Below are 20,960 nucleotides of genomic sequence, written 5' to 3' on the forward strand. Positions count from 1 at the left end.
AGTTATTTTTCTGCAACACCCACGTATTTTTGATAACAATCAATGCAAGCAGCCTGGCTTGTAAAAGAAAATAAAACGTAATATGAAAGTGCTTTTAGAGTTTAAAAACATACAATAAATCAGCTTTGTTTCTCTTTCTTTGCTCTCTTATTAACCTCTTCCTTTTGTCAGTCATTTCAATGTGACACAGCATGGAGGAAAAGGGCAGCCAATCCCAGGCAGGACCATTCAATGGTAACTGTACAGTTTTAACAGTGTCCTTCTCAAACGTGCACAACATTATACAGTGTACCTCCAAACCCAAACCTGTTTACTCACTTCAGGTTTAGTAACCCTAATAGAAACAGTAGCAATTAATTCTTAATGCATGTTTCAATCATATCATTTGGAAACACGGTGCTGTTACTGCACTTTGATTTCAGTGGTGCATATTATATTAGTAAACTATATGTAGTGTTTATTGTATAGAAGATGATGAGCTCAACCCCCCATTCCCTCTCCAGTCATGTGGTGCAGTTTGGCAGGGGTGGCACCCCATGATGAGATTAGTTTGCCATGCATTATTTATAGAGGCAGAGAGTGACGGAGGCAGGAGGAAGCTGGGGCTGCAATTCAGGATTGATTATGTTGCTGTTGAGGTGTGGGGGAAGCCTTCACACTCAGCAAACTCCTCAGAATCCATTTCTGCCCCCACTGCAGCCTAAATTTAGAAGGCAGTATCCAAGCTGAAAGGAGAATGGTGAGAGCTTGTGTGCTGTGTAGGGTGTAGTGTGTGCTGTGTAGGGTGTAGTGTGTGCTGTGTAGTGATGCTCTGTGATGTGTGCTGTGTAGTGTGGTGCTGTATGCTCTGTGCTGTGCAGTGTGTGCTGTGTAGTGTGTGCTGTATGCTCTGTGCTCTGTGCAGTGTAGTGTATACTCTGTGCTCTGTGCAGTGTAGTGTATGCCTGTGTGTGCATATAGGAGCTTTAATGGATAGTACTAGCTTATTTGCAAACTGGTTTTCTTTAGATCCATAGTTAAAGTTACAAGGAGGAAAATTAAACACGTGGTTACATTATTGTGCTTACTTTTTAGTAGGTGGTTTTATTGTGATCCCATTGCCACAGTAATGTGTATGTTGTGTGATTGTTACTGATCAAGGACTATCTGGTACAGTGTGGTGAGTAATGAAGAGTCCCGGGACGTATTAACAATATGCATCCTCCTATTGAAGTCCCATTCTTCAGCACCAAGGACAGCGCGCTTCTCCATTTCAGAACACGCTGTGCACAAGTGGAGCAAGCTTTTAGCATTTATTTTTTTTTAAGTTTGTATGTATTCCAGATACCTGATGTTATCACAGTGTGAGTACAAACATAACAAAAAAAACATAATTATTATTTGAAATGTGCAGCAACAGCTTTCTTTTTCTTGTATGGTGGTGCATTATCCACCGCTTTCAACACCTCTACTTTTGTCTGCAAGGATAGTGCAAGTTTTTGAGTGAGCACTGTGGCAACTCCAAATGCATCATAGGATCTGTGGTCCCCAAACAGCTCTACAAGACAGTACAGAGGCTCCAATCTGGATGCAAATGAATACATTTGGTGCTGTCCTCAGTAATGGGAGCCCAATGGGTTCTTATACATTTCTGAGCCCATTTGCATCTCAAGCTAATTGGAGCCATTTACTCAACATGGTTCCTTGAGTTTGTAAATGGCTTGTACAATTGTTACTAATTATAAAGCTTAATGAGTAAAATCAGAATAATTTGTTACCAGCAGACCAGAAAAAAAATGACAAGGAAGAGGCTCAGGTCACGGGAGAAGAGATTAAAAAGAAGGAATGCTGGAACACTGGAGCGACAAAATAAAAGATATCTTCATAGTTTGTATTATATTACCATGGAATTGATGTGTTGAGAAGTGACTGTTCTCTTTACTGTTCTCTGTTCTCTCATGGATTCAGTTCATCTCTATTTATTCAGTTGGTTTGCCCCCAGTATTTGTCATGTACTGTACAGCTCTATTTATTATGAAGCCCCTGTGACTCAGTCCTCTCCACTCCAGCACTGTCTGTGATGAAAGGCAGCTTTCCCATTCCTCCCATCTTCATTCCCAGTCTATCGCTGCCTATTCTGTGGAGCAGAGCCCTGACTCTCTCTGCCCTCATTAACCAGCACCTCTGCTACTACATTAACATTCATTTTGAATTACAATGACTAGATCTCCAATCCACGTTCAATTCTACAGCTATTTTTATGAACAGCTATTGTCTTGAAACGTACTGTAATGTCTTACATATGCAATGTCAGTCCTCTCACAATCACCATGTTACTGAAGCTATAGACTGTTATGCACACTTTAAGTGATTCAATCACACCTGCTGTTTACTCTTCTCCAGGCCCCACTGCTCCATGGGAAGCATGCCTGGACCACATGGTCTCTCGCTGATCAGCAGCTGAAGGAATTCATCGGACAGCCTTCCCGTAATGGTGCTGCTCTCGTACTGCTAGTGATGTACAGCAGGGGCTGCCTGTAATCCCAAGGTCAGTGTGTGTGTGTGTCAGTGTGTGTCAGTGTGTGTGTCAGTGTGTGTGTGTGTGTCAGTGTGTCAGGGTCAGTGTGTGTGTGTGTCAGTGTGTGTCAGTGTGTGTGTCAGTGTGTGTGTGTGTCAGTGTGTCAGGGTCAGTGTGTGTGTGTCAGTGTGCCAGCGTGTGTGTGTGTGTCAGTGTGCCAGTGTGCCAGTGTGTGTGTGTGTGTGTGTGTGTGTGTGTGTGTGTGTGTGTGTGTCAGTGTGTCAGGGTCAGTGTGTGTGTGTGTGCGTCAGTGTGTGTGTGTGTGTCAGTGTGTGTGTGTGTGCGTGTGTGTTCGTGTCTCTCCCACATTCTCCCCAGCTCTTGATTGATGTCAGATATCTGCTCAGTGTTTGCTAATAAATTCATAAAATTCATTTTCCTTTCCCTCTCCTATACTGTTTTGTGACTTCCTCTAAGGCATGACTAGAAAGAAACATAAATCAAACAGCCCAGGGGCCATCTTGTGCTATAGATACACATTCAAAAGGTACTTTCACTGGCAATAGGCTTGGGTTCGACCAGCATACCAGTAAAGGTCCCTGTGCAGCCCTGGTTAGTGTGGGGCTGGCCTCTGTCACTGTCTATCAGTGCTGAACAGTTACCGAAGCAGTCTTGAAAACAATGCATGCGGTGCTGTACAATATGCGTCTCTCTACTGCACACACAATACATTACTTCATCCATACCGCACTCTCATAACATACACAGACGTGTTCATTTGTAAATGCATGATAGCTTCTTATTCTATATGCCCTAAAGGGTCTGTAGTTCTGTTTATTTATATTAGATACAGTGCAAGTCTAAACACCTAAATACTCTACTCACATCTCAGAGCATTATAAATATGCACCCTGATCCAATTGCATAAAAACACAAGCAAAACTAAAAGTTTAAGAGGGGAATGGCCCAAGGCTTCATTTCTGAAAACTTCATTGTGTGCAGCCAACAGTGTCTTATGACTGGTATGTTCTGAATCTCTTTAGTATTCAATTCAGTTTTCATTTTTGTATGATGCCAAGGTATGTTCAGGGCGTGTGTGGAAATGTAATTTAATAGGGAAACAACATGTGTCATTTAGCTTCACCATATTTAATCCTCCCCTCATGAAGAATGCATCACATTGCTGAACTGCACATCAATGAAGAATAAACAGTGCTGCTGTTTGAGTGCCCAGGTTCAAACCCCTCCCAGCACATTGTCTAACCCTGCCAGTTTAATAAACAGTGAGGGAGAGTGTGTGACGACGCAGGTGTCTAATCCTGCCAGTTTAATAAACAGCGAGGGAGAGCGTGTGACGACGCAGGTGTCTAATCCTGCCAGTTTAATAAACAGCGAGGGAGAGCGTGTGACGATGCAGGTGTCTAATCCTGCCAGTTTAATAAACAGCGAGGGAGAGTGTGTGACGACGCAGGTGTCTAATCCTGCCAGTTTAATAAACAGCGAGGGAGAGTGTGTGACGACGCAGGTGTCTAATCCTGCCAGTTTAATAAACAGCGAGGGAGAGTGTGTGACGACACAGGTGTCTAATCCTGCCAGTTTAATAAACAGCGAGGGAGAGTGTGTGACGACGCAGGTGTCTAAACCTGCCAGTTTAATAAACAGCGAGGGAGAGTGTGTGACGACGCAGGTGTCTAATCCTGCCAGTTTAATAAACAGCGAGGGAGAGCGTGTGACGACGCAGGTGTCTAATCCTGCCAGTTTAATAAACAGCGAGGGAGAGCGTGTGACGACGCAGGTGTCTAATCCTGCCAGTTTAATAAACAGCGAGGGATAGTGTGTGACGACGCAGGTGTCTAATCCTGCCAGTTTAATAAACAGTGAGAGAGAGTGTGTGACGACGCAGGTGTCTAATCCTGCCAGTTTAATAAACAGCGAGGGAGAGTGTGTGACGACGCAGGTGTCTAAACCTGCCAGTTTAATAAACAGCGAGGGAGAGCGTGTGACGACGCAGGTGTCTAATCCTGCCAGTTTAATAAACAGCGAGGGAGAGCGTGTGACGATGCAGGTGTCTAATCCTGCCAGTTTAATAAACAGCGAGGGAGAGCGTGTGACGATGCAGGTGTCTAATCCTGCCAGTTTAATAAACAGCGAGGGAGAGTGTGTGATGACCAAAAGTAAATCATATATCCTTCTTGGCCCTTTATAAGCACCACAATTAAAATACTACTAACTGCTGTGCAGAGACACCCCTACCCAGCCCCATCCCCTCTGCACAACTGAATAAAGCTCTTGAGACAATTCATCTATTTGTAAATATTAAAGACCATCAAACCTAGGGTGTCACCTTTGATAATCTTTGGTGCAGAGAGCTAATAGGAAATCCATTCATTGACAGATTTGTTATTCTTTTTTCCACTTTGTTTTAAGAAGGCGCCGCTCATCCTTCCTGCAGCCAGACAGTCATTAATTGTCCAGCTGGCTAAGAGGGAGCTGGATACAAGGGCTCTGTTGTGGCTGAAACCATCAGCCTGGCAGTTTCTGAAGCAGTTCAGGGTGCAGCGCTACCCTGGATAAATAATTAAGGCTGAGGTTATGATTATACAACAATTACTTTCAGCTTCTCAAATATTAAAAGCCTCTCATAAAACATAAACCCCCCATTGCCCTCTTTACATCATGGGCCCCCAGAGGCCAGCGTTAAAGCAGTCAGGAGCTACCTGTCTGAAACATCTTAATGGGGTTGTATGGAGTCATAAGCCCAGGTCTTTTCATGTGACAGGGTTATGAATGAGGGAATTAGAATCAAGTTGGCATGTATATCATCCATATATCAGACATAGAGATTTCGAATGAAGGTGGTAAAGGTTCTAGAGTGTTTCAGAAAGAGTAGTGTGTGTTCATGAATCTTGTATAAGCTTTTGCATGTATTTCTGTTGCCTCCCATGCCTTCCCCAGCAACAGGATCATCTGCTTCTGGTACTGCATTGTGACCCTCAATTAAAAGCCATTGGAAACAGAGTTTCACTCACATTTAATCCGGCCCCTGTTTCAATGTGCGAAGTCTGCACTCTGGTCTCTCTCAAGTGTTCCAGGGAGACTTTTCTGGATATTTCAGTGTGTATCCCCCTGCCTTTTGCTGAGGGACCCTCTGTTTAATAATTGATAGAGGCTCCGTCAGGTAAAAAAAGAAAATGTTCTCATAAAGACAAGCGCTCATAAAAGACACTGAAAAAGCTGACACAGGCCTGGAGAGCTTAGACCAAATCAACCTGGAGAATATTGCACTGAGACCAACAGCTGACTAGGAAATGTGCTTTAAACACACACACACACACACACCACTCAATAAACCCTTCTGCATCTGTAAATCCCAACGTTGGAATAACTGGCTGACATTTCTTATTTGGACTGTGAATTTTCCAAACTGTTTGAGAGTATCACACTGAATTTTCAATTTCACGAGTCTCAACACCATCGAACACCAATCCTCAGCCAGCAACAGGCATCTATAATACTCTTTACCATTTAGCATTGAAATACATCAGAAAAAATTATTATAAATTTAGAGCAACATTCAAAAAAGGCTTTTGTGGCTCACAATTCATGCAGAGTACAAACCCTTTGCCAGCACAATGCAACCATCTCAGCACTGAAGCTGCTCTCTGTCAGTCCCTTTGAATTCTGAGACATGTGAAGCTCTCCCTGTATTATCACCAGCTCTCTATTAGCCGTGTTTTTACTCAGTCTCTTCGGCGGTCACAGTGGAGGGACTCCGCTGTATAACAGACATATTGTTCCCAGTTCCAGTTGCTAGGAGACAGAGGAGTTTGATTACAACACGCAAAGTAAGATTTTGTGGTCACTTTGTGTACTTTCCTAAATCCTGTTCATTCCACTCAATTGCAGATCTGAAACATGTTAAATGCAGAGATCAGATGGTTAGCGGCATCACAATAGGCTGTGAAACTTTCAGCTTTAAACTGCAGCTGCATTCAGAAGAGCCAGGCAGAATGAACACGTAATTGTATCTGTGGCATCTAACAGCTGAAGTCTAATTTGAATGGATGAAATGAAGTATGTTTTTCATAAAACTGTTTTAGAATGGCTTCCTTAACATACCATAACAGTTTCATACACACAAAAAAAACATTCAATCTGCCAAATTCATTAATAAAATATGTTCAAATGCCAGAGCTAGCAGTGATCCCAATGCACACTACAGTACATACAACATAAACAGAACACCGTGGTTAATTAGCATCTCTCACATGGGAAGCCTGTAATTACTTGGGACTTTGCCTCTCCTGAATTATTAATTTCCTCTTTTAAAATATTTCAATCTGAACTATTGTGTCTCCTTGATATTCACTGCATTCTATAAAGTGTATGCAATCATCTTTAAATACAACATCCTATAGCGAGTGTCAACACCACCATCCCTTTGCTGTGCTCTGATGCAGTAATTGCAGCTTTCTTTCCATGCGTCCAGTTCAGAAATATTTCACCCCCGAAATAACGAGGATAAGGAAAATGCATTTGCACACAGCATGGCTGGGAAGGGAGGGGAGGGGCTGAGAGGAGAGGGGCGGGGCTGGGAAGGGGAGGGGAAGTGGCAGGGCTGAGGGAAGATTGACGTTGCGAGGAAGGGGAGGGGCGGGGCTGTGAGGAGAGGGGCAGGGAGGGGAGGGGGCGTGGATGGGAGTGGAGGGGCAGGGCTGGGAAGGGGAGGGTTGGAGATGGGAGGGGGGCATGGCTGGGAGCGGAGGGGCAGGGCTGGGAAGGGGAGCTGCAGGAAGGCAGAGAGACCTGAACAATCCTGTTGGTCACAGAGGAGTAAGAGATACAGTGACTGACAGTCCTTAAGCCACAGCTTTCCTTGCTTCATTTTACCATACTGCAGCATCCAGAATCAACTGACAGCACATTGCAAGGGAGTGGCATATTGACACAGACAGTGTGTGAATCCGAGACGTGCAGGTAAACAGGCAGTGAGACGCACTGCTGGTTTTGATACGACTGACCCCTTTGTACAATGGCTAAGATGCAAAAAGCACATACAACAGCAGTACAATTTCCACTTCTCAATATCATGGCAGAGAACTTCGGATAAGGCACTCCTTAAAAAGGTCTATGTTATGGTAATGTATCTGACCTATGAATACCGGCGTTATTTCCTATTGCTCTGTTTGTGAGACTATTACAGTTTTACCAATGTAAAGCTCTTCCTACAGTACGCTTATACTGTACATTCAGTGTCTTATCATGATTAGCCATGGTTTTAATCAAGCTCTACCACACACATTACTCATTTACTTTCCCTGCCTAGGTCTTAATAAGCTTTTATGCTTGATATTCCACTGCAAATGCTTTTTAGGGCATTTTTTTTGGTCTCTGCTTAGTCCTTGGATGCAACCACTCTGTCCTAATTATAATAATAACCTCCCCCTGCAGGCTTGAGGAGACAGGCATGAGCTAAGCAGGGACATGAAATTAGATCTGATTTAGATAAAAGGCTATTGCTTAAGACAAACACAATTGTATTAAATTTCCTCTTTGGCAGACAACACTCTTGTAGGCAAGGATACAGATACTTAATGAAACAGTTTGTTTGTAATCTTTTATTATGTTTTTCATTTAAATGGATTCTTTTAACTGAGGGCTCTGTGGACAGTGTGAGAGACTGCAAGCAGATTCACAGACCCTATTATTCTGAAGGATGCCAATAATCTTATCTAAAAAACCTCCCGCTGTTCCCTTGTGCTGCAGGAAGGCAGTGTGAATCCACACTACTGAGAAAGGCTTGCTCTCAAAATCACAGGGTTGGCTCTGTGCCTCTCCCAGTACTCTTAATCATGAACTAATATCTGAGTGAAGAAATAAATCAACCGCTCTGAAAGAAAAGCCATGATCTTGGGATGATTGTGTAGCACTCAAGCTTGAAGTGCAAGTAAATCAATGCAATGCAGTAGAACACACTACGGCCCCCAGTTCCACCAGAACACAACAATCCCCATAGCAGCACATCATGATTGTATTAGACCTGGAATAATCTGCAACCTATCCACAGAATAACCAGGAGCTGATTTAGTGAAGTGAAAATGCAATCCTCTTGAAGGTAATGATTCTCCTGAACCCTCCAGCTGAATCCTAGAACACAACAAGACTATTCTGTATGTATAGCACAGCTCTGGATGCTGAATTCTCGAACACAACAAGGCTATTCTGTATGTATAGTGCAACTCTGGATGCTGAATTCTAGAACACAAGGCTATTCTGTATGTATAGCACAGCTCTGGATGCTGAATTCTAGAACAGAACAAGGCTATTCTGTATGTATAGCGCAGCTCTGGATGCTGAATTCTCGAACACAACAAGGCTATTCTGGATGTATAGCACAGCTCTGGATAACACTTCTACAGTCCTATAAGTGGCAGGTCACATACCTCATATTAAAAGTGGGAAACCATAGGAATTCAATAGGAAACAATACAATCATATATAATTACATTTGCAACTTTCAGTGCTTTATTGTGTAGAATTGGTGATTTTTTAATGATCAAGACATTTTTGAAAAACATAACATAACAAATCTGATTGAAAGTTGGCATAAAAGTGGACAGATTGTTTTCTGACCTTTATTAAACCTCTAAATTCTAACAAAAATCCCAAGCCTTCACTAGGTGAGACAAAAGAGAGTCCCAAGCAGCCCCGCTGCTATTGTGTTCCATGCAGTCTGACTGCCAACACAATGCAGCTGCTATTGTGTTTCATGCAGTCTGACTGCCACGGCAATGCAGCTGCTATTGTATTTCATGCAGTCTCACTGCCACGGCAATGCAGCTGCTATTGTGTTTCATGCAGTCTCACTGCCACGGCAATGCAGCTGCTATTGTGTTTCATGCTGTCTCACTGCCACGGCAATGCAGCTGCGATTGTGTTTCATGCAGTCTCACTGCCACGGCAATGCAGCTGCTATTGTGTTTCATGCTGTCTCACTGCCACGGCAATGCAGCTGCTATTGTGTTTCATGCTGTCTCACTGCCACGGCAATGCAGCTGCTATTGTGTTTCATGCAGTCTGACTGCCACGGCAATGCAGCTGCTATTGTGTTTCATGCAGTCTCACTGCCACGGCAATGCAGCTGCTATTGTGTTTCATGCAGTCTCACTGCCATGGCAATGCCCAGACTCTGCAGAACATGCAGGGCAAGAGGACTCAAGGCCTGGCAGTGCAGTGAGAGGATTGCATCTGTTGCTGTTTAAATCCTCCACCACATACTGATCCAAACAATCCAGGGAGGTAAAGGCTTGTCTTATTAAAAGGCATGGATGGTGGGAGAATCACAATTAGAAAATTAATTAAAATGTAAATTGAGCTCTGATTCAATGCTTCTGCCTTCTAGCCAAAATACCTATATTCATCCTGTGTGTGCATATAATTCATTTAACACAGATATAAGTAGCAACATCTATAAATGCAAGTTCTGTACTGTATGAACATGTGTAAGCAGCTGGAGGTTAAACGAGCCATATCGCAGATCAGTGGAAACAGATTTCTATCAAAACACGAGACATTTTGTGTCTTCCCCTTGTTTTTGAGAATTCGACATCTGGCAACGGTATCCTCTAAATCTTTTTCTTAATTAACTTTGTTTATAGGAACAAGAGACTTTGCTGTTGTTATACGACCCTGGGTGTTTTCACACAGAAGGGCAAAGGATAGGAAAAAATCAAGAGAAGAGTGGCGGGCCACGAGGGAACTACAGTGAAAAAGATAAAGTCAATGAAGATGGCACAGGGCCAAGCCAAACACAGAACACAGCCAGCCAGCGCTGAACGCATTCACTTAGCAGAGAGCAGCCAACCCAAGAGGCCACAGGGTAGTCTAATGTAGTTAAGTAGAGATACGGCAGCAATGAGTGTCCCACAGGGGCAGAAAGAACAAACACATAGCCAAGGCTCCGATACTGTATTCAAGGCAGTGAAAAAGTGAAAATCCAGCTCACACCCAAGGGAACTTAGAGAAATCCACCTTACCTTTCATTCCAAACTTGGAGCGACGTCCATATTTGTTGATGAGGATGAAGAGCACCACAAGAAGGACACAGGCGAATCCAGCCAGGCCGACTGCAATCGACACCTGCAGTGGAGAGAGAGCCCTGGGGTATAAAACACTCCTGTGAAGCACAGAAACACCACACTGCTCAACCCTCCATAGCGCTTCATTGGTCATAAATAGAACCCAATCCCTATTATCTACATAGCTCAGAGTATTCCAGATTTAACCATTAATAATGCAGCATTTAGCCTTGACTAGGTCTGCTTTTCTATTCATATCACAGAATATTTCTTACTGAGTTTACAGCAAGACTTTCATAACACACAAAACAAATGCCCAACCTTTGAAAAATCTAAACTTAGAAATAGCAGTTTGAGCTACTCTGGAGCTTAACTAATGTTATGATTTGTTTAATTCATTTAATTTCAAGCTCACAAAACCTGGACTGAATCAATCTGCCATGCAGTGGATGTCTGAAACCTCCAGTCAGGAGATGTTTATAATGAGCTGAGGTTCTGTGATAGACAGACAAAGGCAGTGGGGTTTGTCAGCACACTCACCCCGAAAGTGTCCTCTTCTGGCTTGTGAGTTACACTCACAGGAGGCGTGGGGGTAACGGAATACACTAGCAGAGAGACAGAGACCAGGTTAGACGTCCTTATCATCAAATTAACCTCACTGTCCTTACAGTATGCAACACATTCCAACAGTGCTATACTGTAGAACTGGAATAGTGGGGCTATGATAAATAATTTATTTCTCATTCTTAAATAGTTAATGGCTAATATTTGATCTTCCAGATACATATTTCTACGCTGTATTTTACATACATGTACAACTAATTCAGATTTTCCTTTTTGCTGAAAGACTATCCCAATATTAATCACTGTACAAGGGACTGTGCAATTCCAAGCAGAACGTATGTCCAGTAATGTCTGTTCAGAGAAAATATCTGTTTACTTACAGATACTTAGGGTTAGGTTTTTTCATTATTATTACCTACAGAGAAAGTATTTTTTTTGTGAACTTGTCACACTTCAAAAACAAACAAGACAACAAAAAACAAAGCAAGCTGAACCAGTATAGATAGCATCCGAGCTATGCAACAGTGGAATTAAGTGAGCAGGTACTGCACTTGAGACTCGAGGGAAACTGGATGTTTTACAGCCAGACTGCCATTGGCAGAGTTCAACAGTGAAGAGAATCAATGCAGCCCCCCTCTTGCATTCCAGATACCCAGGCCTGCTCAATAATAATTAGCATCACATCTGTTGAACTTTCAATCCATTCATCTGGGCTTGATTTTGTAGTCTTATCCTTCGCTGGGACCGCTCAGCACTCCTCTGCAGGGTTTGACTGTGTGTAAAGCCTCTGTGCTGTTGAGGGAGTCAATCCACTTTATTGACAATCCTTGCCAGTCACCCACCCCATGAAGTCTGCATGTTGTAGTGAAGTGATCTGAGGGGGTCATGGAGGTGTTATGAAGTGGACATGAAAGGTGTAAGATGAAGGTCAACGTCAAAGAATGCACTGCCTTTCATTTTCACACGATGGTTACATTGGCACAGAAACTGCACTGCGGGTATCAGGTGTGCTTGTAGAATACATGACCAACCAAGACAGAGTTCTCCTTCAATAAGGAAGTGCTGCCACTGTTAGCTTAGAAGAACGACTTCCTGATAGTACCATGGTTTGCCTGAGCCCTTCATAAACACATGAGGACAAACAGCCTTTTTGTTCAACTGTTTTTCATCCTGTGTCCATTAAATCAATGTATTACAGCACAGACTTACTGGGATCGTCAGTTACTGTGTTATATCAATGTATTACAGCACAGACTTACTGGGATCTTCAGTTTCTGTGGAGGGAAAAACAAGGAAAAATCATGTGAATAAAAACTGCAAAAAGAAAACCTCAATAAAACATTTGAAATAAAACAGTGATGCAGAGTACTGTAATGACACCTGTAGTTATCTGACCAGATGAAGCCACACAGAAAAATTGGTAACATGGTGCAATTAAAAAAAAAAGCAGCAACTCCATGTGTAATGAATTGTGGGTCCCATCTTTCCTGGAATTGCACCCTATCCAGAGCAGTCAGGCATGCCCAGGAAGTGCCCTCACTCACCCTCGAAGGGGGCGTGCAGGAAGTGTGCATAGATCGTGTCGCTGACGAAGCCCAGCCCATTCCATGCCTCCAGGGTGTAGTTGCCGTTGTTGTAGTGTGTAGGGTTTATGAAGATCAGACAGCCCTCCTGGTAGTCCTGGTAGTCTCCCTTGTCAGTGTAGATGTATCCGTTGTCCCCGATCTCCACTCCATTGTGCAGCCAGCGCAGCTCTGGAGGAGGGTTCCCACGCACAATGAATTCCACACATGTATCGTGTCTGCGCTCAGGCTCCACCAGCTTCACGATGTGAGGGGGGTCTGCAGGGCAGGGAGGCACACACGTTACAGTGAGGCAATGCACTGAGCTGCTTATTTACTGCTTTTGTATTTGTTTTATTTCTGATGTCCTACCTCCCCTGTGCACAAAGCCCTGTTACACTGTGAAGCTATTGGCTACTCAGGTCAAACTAGTCCTGAGGTCCAGCCCTGCAACTGAGACTCTGCTGCAAGAGCTTTGATGGTGCTCTGAACAGAGCGTCAGTGAAATGAGTCAGAGCCTCAGAACACAACCATTTCAATAAATGAATCATTAGTGCATCAGTGAATGACCTCACATACTCTGAGTCAGAGTCTTAGAACAGGATTGGAGTGTTTAAGTATATAAACCAGCCAGCAAAAATCTTAATAATTCACATAGTTAGACAGTCTTCCTTTGTTATAGGTTTCTATTTTTGGTTTCCAATACCATAAAGTGACCCAATATAATTACGGTTTCCAATATTGCTCAAATGTTCAACAAGAATCTTTAAAGAAAAGTGAAATCCTGACCAAACATTTTCTGGCCAAACTCTATGTGTGTGTGTGTGTGTAGTGTGTGTGTGTTTAGTATGTGTGTATAGTGTGTGTGTGGGGAGGGGGAATGTACTTAGACTGCAAGTTCATGGCAATGTAAGTGCAGTTGATCTGAAACGTGATGCCATGTAGAATCACTACAATGGACGTAGGCACTTGCTTGTGTTCAGCGAGGGAAAGCTTCTTTTAAAAGAAGCTGGCTGGCCAGCTCACAGCATGCAGAAGATATGAAAGCAAGCGGCTTGGCTGCATGTGACCAGGAGAAGCTAGGTGTGCAGTGATTAGTGCAGACTCAGCTACCCAGTGAAATACTCTCAAAGCTGCAGGTAGAATACAGCTTCACTCTCCAGTAAAAGGTGTGTGTGTGCCGGGGACACTCACACTGAACGGACAGCAGCACAGTGGAGTTGGTTATCCCCACCACATTCTCTGCGATGCAGGTCAACTGAAAGCTGTTGTCCTCCCAGCTGACATTGAACAGAGTCAGGTTGATGGAGTGAACATTCGGCCAGTTCACGTTGGTCTGGAGGTGAGGGGAGAGAAAGAGCGAGTCAATGCAAGCAGCAGTGTGCAGCAGCCTGGCTTTGTGATAGATGCTCAAACCCATCCATCATATCCACACTCCAAGCTCACAGCATTCCCTCAGTGCAGCCGCTCTCACCTGGTGTGTGTTTATGGAGTGAAGACCCGTAACTATCCAGTCAACGTCGGGTAAGGGGGACCCCGAGCCGTTACAGGTGACCACCACGCGCTCCCCCTCCATCACCGTCAGGTTACTGTGGCTCACACTGATTTCTGGTAGGTCTGGCAAGGAAGAGAGGCAGGGAGACGAGTCATGGGCTGCGGCCTCCTGCAGTGCTTAATACCCTGCTTTCATTTCTTTGTAATAGCACAGCATGTTACAGGTTCCACTGGGTTTTTTTCTATGGCTGTTTGAATATGCAGCAGAGTGGAATTGGTATAACTTTCAGGCGTGTCTGACTGCATGGAGCTGCAGTGTTCCCTGGTTAAAAGGTATCCTCTATTACACAAAACTAGTTATACAGTAACTGCATGGTGTCAATTGTAAATGCCCCTATAATAAATTATAATTCAAATAAAAAGGCAGAACACATATGACAGCCCCCTAACTATGGCTCCTTAGTGCTGCTTTCTAAGGAGAAAGCAATGGACTTGCAGCAGAATGTTTTGCCCATTAATGATCCAGGCAGTCCTGGGCAGGCCAGTAAGACCTATTCAGCTAATTCCAATACACAGGATATAGTGTTAATTCATCAGAGTGGTCCTATACAATTGTCCATAGTGAGAATGTATTGTTTGAGGTGTTTTGAGGCTTGTGAATAGACAGCATGCCCTACCACACAGTGTGATGTTCATGTCCTGGAGTGGAATCACCTCCGACTCCCCATTCTTACAGAGCAGCTGCTGGGTGTGCAGCCCGGCCTCCTCTCGCTGCTGCCACAGCTGCACCCAGCGAATGTCACAGCTGCAGTTGAACAGGATGTTGTCCAGCCTCCTGCAGGAAAGCACACGACTTGGTTCAGTCACACGGGGACGGAAGTAGGTTAAGGACAACAATGTCTCATCCCACTGAGTGCCCCAAACATCCATCAGATTGCGCCTGGAGAGCAAAGCACGCGCTCCATATTCCAGCACCCCAGCCTATAGCATGTGCTGCCTGCTGCTGTGTGTGCTGCACAGGGCACAGAACACCACCCAAACACATGCACTAAACAAGGTGCACGTGCTTCTTCTTGAAGTCTCTATAGGAATGCTTGGATTGATACAGACAGCTGTGTTTTTAACTCATTCTTTGGAGCAATAAAGTCACTTTGCAGAACAGCCTGGAAAACACTGAATTTAAAGGTTTGTTGTGTAATAAGACATTTGTATCTAAAGTAATGATCCACGTGCACTGAAGGGTTAAATGTGGAAAGGACTGTCTCTGTGTAGAAGTACCCCAGCAGGAGGAACACTTCCATTGGTAACGCTGCTTTTGAACTTGGTTGCTAGGCGAGGAGGAAGCCCCAGTGCTGAATGTGTGAAGTGCTTTATTATAACCAAGACTTGTACCTGTGAAATTCTGCTGGGCTGTCACCAGCTTTAACAAGCAAACCCGCTGAAAGCTGGCAGGCAGCCTCTGCCTCTTTCCTTTCTACTCAGAAATGTTTGAAGCCGCGAATAAACTTGAGCAGAAGACACTGGTCTACAGAAACTGTTTGAACTAGTTGTAAATTAATTCAATTTATAGTGTTGCTCAGTAGACCTCAAATTACTGCCTGGACGGGCTTTCTTGACTTCCATTTCTAAAATATAATGTCTCCAAATAATAATGTATTTTTCCCAGTCCTTGGTGACATTAACAGATTTTAAAATGAATCTACAGACTGGCCTCAGATTACCACAAACAGCAGCTCTGGTAAGCCAATGAGGATAATCATTGCAACTGCAAGTTAAAACTCCTACTGTATCAATGGAAAAGCAAACAAACAAAATATTCAGCAATGGAAAGGTTCAATCTTTAGCTCTACAGTCGTTCGATAACAATGAGCAAGCATACATTCCAAACAGCAGGGCAGGGCCAGCTAATCTGTATTGATCATCTTAAAAAGGCACTGGAGAAAGAGCTCCCCTGGGGGGATTCATTTTACAGCATCATTAAGATAAATGAGAAAAAAAATAAATAAATATCATGTATATATATATATATATATATATATATATATATATATATATATATATATATATATATATATATATATATATATATATATATGTCTTCTTACAGCTCAGAGAGTTGCAGCGTCTGGAAGAGCTGCCAGGACAGGGTGCTCAGCGGATTCCTGGAAAGATTTCTGCCAATTAAAAAAGAGAGAGAAAAGAAATGACACACTGCCTGTCTGTGATTGTCTAAACTGCCAATTCAAAGAGGGGAACTCAGCAGCCATTTCAATACAAAGATCTTAAAGCAACAAGTTCAAGATCCATTTTACATAGAAAGAAAAGAAACAACCCGGTATCGAACAAGGAAAAACGTACATGAAAGTTAGATCCAGGAAATGTAACACAGAGAGAGCAGTGCTATCTCAGAGCCATGTCGGCTGCTGAATGTTGAAATGTGTGCCGTGGGGGTGCTGACAGAGCTAGGACGGGGTTCACAACAAGTGGATTATTCCCTGTTCAGTTCTGGGATTGCCTTGCGTTCAAATTAAACCCTGCTCAGTATTGGAAATTGAAATCTTTGGTCGATCTTCACAGCCCAGAAAAGTCCATTCTGTTTGGTTGTGGCCCAGCCACCAATGTGGCTCTCTGAAGGATGCAGTGAAACAAACAGCCCTCATTATCAATATTTATTGAATAGTTGAAATCCTTAATACCCAAACACTGCTGTGTTAGACCTTAACAGGCCTGGTGACAAGAAATCGATCGACTCCATGATGTTTTATTACATTGCATGCCCCTGCCTGGGCTGCTGTGTGCAGTGTGCAGGAAGGCTGTGCAGAGGCCGGGATGGTTGCCCTCCCTGCATGCCCTGGCCCTTCGATTCTGAAGACGGACCCCTGATTCAGAGAGCTTTCCTGGGGCTCTCCGGACAGCCAGCTCGGTGTCCATTCTGTTGAAAGGCTTGAAAGGCTGTTGTCTCTGAACCCACCTTTCTGCAAATGTATAGGGTTTAAAAGTCTGCCCTCACAGTATAATGCCACAGTGTGCTTGTTGAGACAGCTTTTTTGGTTTTAAAATGCAGTTCATTCACCAGAGTTGTGGGTAGTTTATTTAATGTTGGGCCAATGTGGCATAAAAACTACAAACTCCATTACCTTGAAAAAGTGCAATCAAATCAAGTTCCAGTGAAACAGTTAAATCAGAATGGTTATAACCCCTATCCAACTCCTTTGTTTTAATTGCGATGACAAATCCACCACAAGGTCTACAAATCCTCAAGGTTGTATAATTGGTCGTTTGCTAGAACAGGAATGCATTCTGTTATTGCTGTAAATAATCATGACATCCAAAATTAGATACTGCAGAGAATTGTAACACTTAAGTCATTTTAAAACCTAAAAAGCACCTAAGATTCATACAGTTCAAAACTGCTTTGCAAATGATGACAATTTTCTTGCTAGACAACATTTCTACAGATAAAACACACTAATTGATATTGGGGGTCATTGGTTTTAGTGCTGATAACGTCTCTGGGCCACGTCCATTTAATGTTTTCTCTGCAAGTTTTAAAGGCGTTATTGGTCTATTTGTGGTGAAACAGTTTAAATAGATACACACAGAGCAAACTGTACCTCATTCCCATCAAGAGTTGAAGATTGGCATCTCTCCTAATTTCTCTCCCAGTTTCAGCGCAGGCTGCTGTCTGTAGCTCTTTACTCTGAGCATGTCAGTGTCACCAATTCAGAGTCCATATTAGGACTGACAATGCCCTTGTGCTGTGTGTCTCATTATCACTCCTGAGACAGAGGGGAAGGGTGCCATGATTCCTAGCCCTCTGCTTTCAGAAACCAAGGCAAAACTACAAATGAATAAAACTGCTCTTTCCAAAATTCACAAGTGGAACTGGAGCTTGTGACCAGCTTCACACTACATGATGGTAGCAGGACAGTGTGCTGATATTGCATCTCAATACGATCCATGTGCCTGCTTACAAGAAACAATTAGGCAGATTAACCTGTGCAGTTATGCAGCCTCCTCTTGTAATCAAGCGCATGATAACATACAGTGGCTACAGGGTGCTGATTTCTGTGTGCACTGCACTGATATTGTAATTATACAGCACTGTATGTGCTTTTCTCTATTATAACTTACTTTCCATACTGTCTGCCAGGGAGCTTTAGAAACAGGACATGTTTATTCTGTGAGAATATTTATAAATAAATGAATACTTTCTCCAGTGCTCAAATTTGATATGCTCTCTGCAAAGTTCATTTAGTTTCATTACACCGTGTAACAATTTTTATTTATTTTTTTGTTCCTGGGTAGTAAGTGTTATTTCCTAATTGCTTATGCCTCAAAAGTATAGAAAATGGCTATTATTCCCCACAAACTTTGCCTTTGTGACCAGGACAGTGATATTTTGAAATTTACCTATTTTCCAGAACATTCCAGATAGATTCAGTGCTGAGTAAACTTGGAGTAACTTCTAGAACTTTCTAGAACTTTCCAGTAATATAAATAGTAGTATAAATACAGGGGCCTTAAGCCCACCAGTTCAGTTTAGTTCCAGCTGCCTAAGTGGATACATATCTGCATTTTTCTGAGATGGCATCAAGGTCATAGGAGACTTCAAAATGGTGGCATTCCTGATGGGTCTCCAAGGCGGTTTTACCAAGTTTCCCTGCTATCTTTGCCTTTGGGACAGCAGGGACACCAAGGCGCACTACCACAGGCGGGACTGGCCACAGCGGACCGAGTTCTCTGTGGGGAGGAACAACGTCAAGTGGGAGCCACTGGTGGACCCCTGGAAGGTGCTGATGCCACCACTGCACATCAAATTGGGCCTTATGAAACAATTTGTCAGAGCTCTAGATAAGGAGTCGGCAGACTGCAAGTACCTTCAAGACTTCTTCCCTAAGCTTCCCTAAAATTGTGTTACATAGTGTTATTTACCTTTAATGTACCATCTATTCATTTGTACCTAAGAACATAAGAAAATGTGCGAACGAGATGAAACCATTCAGCCCATCTAAGCTCGTCCGCTTCCTAGTAGCGGATTGATTTGAAAACTTTGTCAAGTCGAGTCTTAAAGGATCCAGCTGACCCTTCCTCAACAACATGACTAGACGCCCATTCCATACCCGGACCTAATGCTTTGTTCTAGGCTGAATAGATTCAGTTCTTTCAGCCCATTTTTTGTAGTTCATTCCTTTAAGCCCTGGGATTAGTCTGGTTGCCCTTCGTGGGACTCTCTCCATGTCCCTTTGGTGCTGTGGTGACCATAATACCAAATTTGACAGGCTTGTTGCTTATCCCCTGATGTAAATGGTTGATGTAGATAAGAAACATCAGCCCCAGTTCCAAGTTTCCCCTCTTACAAGTACTCTCTGCTTCCTGTGTTTTAAACAGCTTTGTATCCACTTGCATGTGCTACCAGCCCTGTGGATTGCAGTTCGGTATATTCACCTTTAATGTGTCTATTGATTTGTATATGAGATCTAGCCAAGGCATTTGAAGGTCTTCTCACCTCTCAAGCTCTTAATGAATAACACAGTTTGTAGAGAAAACCAGATTGTCCCTAACTGTAACTTGTGCTTCTTTTCAAGATACAACAATGAAGTTCATTTGAAAATCATATGCAAAGAGGGAGTAGTAATACTGTAACCTATCTTAGAATCTGTCCTTTTTTAAAACGTTCTGTTTACTTTTCATTCCCTGGCTTGTTAGAAAAGCAGAACAATGCATTTTCACATATTGAGATCCCCTTTACAAAGCTCCCTAGGAACTCTTGTGCTCTTCATTATCACAGGATAATAACTATCAGAAGAGCAATGCCACACCCCAGCTCTCTCGTGGGCAGAGCAGGCCTTCTTTAATAATGCATGCAATTCAAACCCAGTGCCCCAGACCTGCTAACTGCCTCATTAAAGTGATAATGGGGGTATCAGACTGGTCCAGAGGGACCTGCTGGGGTAGGGGATGATGATGGGGGTATGAATGGGTTTTGTATGTTTTTCCAACTTATCCAATCTCCATTGCTGCTGTTGTTTTCACTAGAATGCATATCACAAGACTACCAGGTCACACTTTTTATTTTATGTAAGGAACCAGAGAAATAGATCATTCTGAATACTAGATAAAGCTTGACAGATGTAAACCTTTTTCCCCACATAGAAGCACTGCCCATTAAGGACACAGATGCAGAATGTACTTTATCATGTTTAGGCAGAGAGCAGTCAGTTCCAAAGCAGTAAATGCATTGTGTGATAAGTGAATATGTAGTGTGTCTTTTATTGTTCAGGAGGTGTGATCTTGTGTAGCTCTGGGTGATCAAACTGTGCAAAATGATATCCTTTATAATAAGAGACTCCCCAAACTACCATGTTTTGGAAATCACAAGACCAAAGATTTATTTGGTCAGGAACTGCTATTAAAGAAAACAAAAGTGCTTGTGGTGTTTATTTAACTTACAATTGTGCTGCATGCACTGTGCACAGGATGACATCTGAACACAGGATACGAGGTGTTCAAACTGTAACACATCCTCAACTTGATTTTTCAGAATTGACTTCCATTTAAAAAATCATTTTACAGTAATAATAAAAGTGAACATAATTGGAACAGCTAATTTAGTTTACTGTTCTTAGAGAGGCAAATAAAGAGCAGATGTTGTTAATAAGAAGATTATCGAAGCCCAATTAGTTTTGTGCAAACAGCACCTGCAATAAATACAGCTGGGTCTCCCTGTAAAGAACTGGTATTTAGATAATGGCTGCTTTATAT

The 20,960-nt window shown here is 42.9% G+C and overlaps 1 protein-coding gene across 3 annotated transcripts in view; it reads right to left on the reverse strand.

Annotated features, from left to right (window-relative positions):
• The window catches only part of LOC117429855 (NT-3 growth factor receptor-like), an 80,201-nt gene that overhangs the window by 32,635 nt on the left and 26,606 nt on the right, over nucleotides 1–20,960 (reverse strand). For 2 of the 3 annotated variants that reach the window (XM_058999250.1, XM_058999249.1), the window contains exons 4-11: nucleotides 16,301–16,369; nucleotides 14,873–15,030; nucleotides 14,176–14,318; nucleotides 13,896–14,037; nucleotides 12,684–12,980; nucleotides 12,399–12,413; nucleotides 11,116–11,180; nucleotides 10,534–10,636 (exon numbers count right to left, since the gene is read on the reverse strand). In XM_058999250.1, the coding sequence (XP_058855233.1) occupies nucleotides 10,534–10,636; nucleotides 11,116–11,180; nucleotides 12,399–12,413; nucleotides 12,684–12,980; nucleotides 13,896–14,037; nucleotides 14,176–14,318; nucleotides 14,873–15,030; nucleotides 16,301–16,369 (992 nt within the window). Of the gene's footprint in view, nucleotides 1–10,533; nucleotides 10,637–11,115; nucleotides 11,213–12,398; nucleotides 12,414–12,679; nucleotides 12,981–13,895; nucleotides 14,038–14,175; nucleotides 14,319–14,872; nucleotides 15,031–16,300; nucleotides 16,370–20,960 lie in introns of all 3 variants that reach the window. The other variant, XM_058999252.1, reaches the window with a different exon arrangement.

The sequence above is a fragment of the Acipenser ruthenus genome, chromosome 24, assembly GCF_902713425.1.
Source record: "Acipenser ruthenus chromosome 24, fAciRut3.2 maternal haplotype, whole genome shotgun sequence".
In the NCBI taxonomy this organism is placed as follows: Eukaryota; Metazoa; Chordata; class Actinopteri; order Acipenseriformes; family Acipenseridae; genus Acipenser; species Acipenser ruthenus.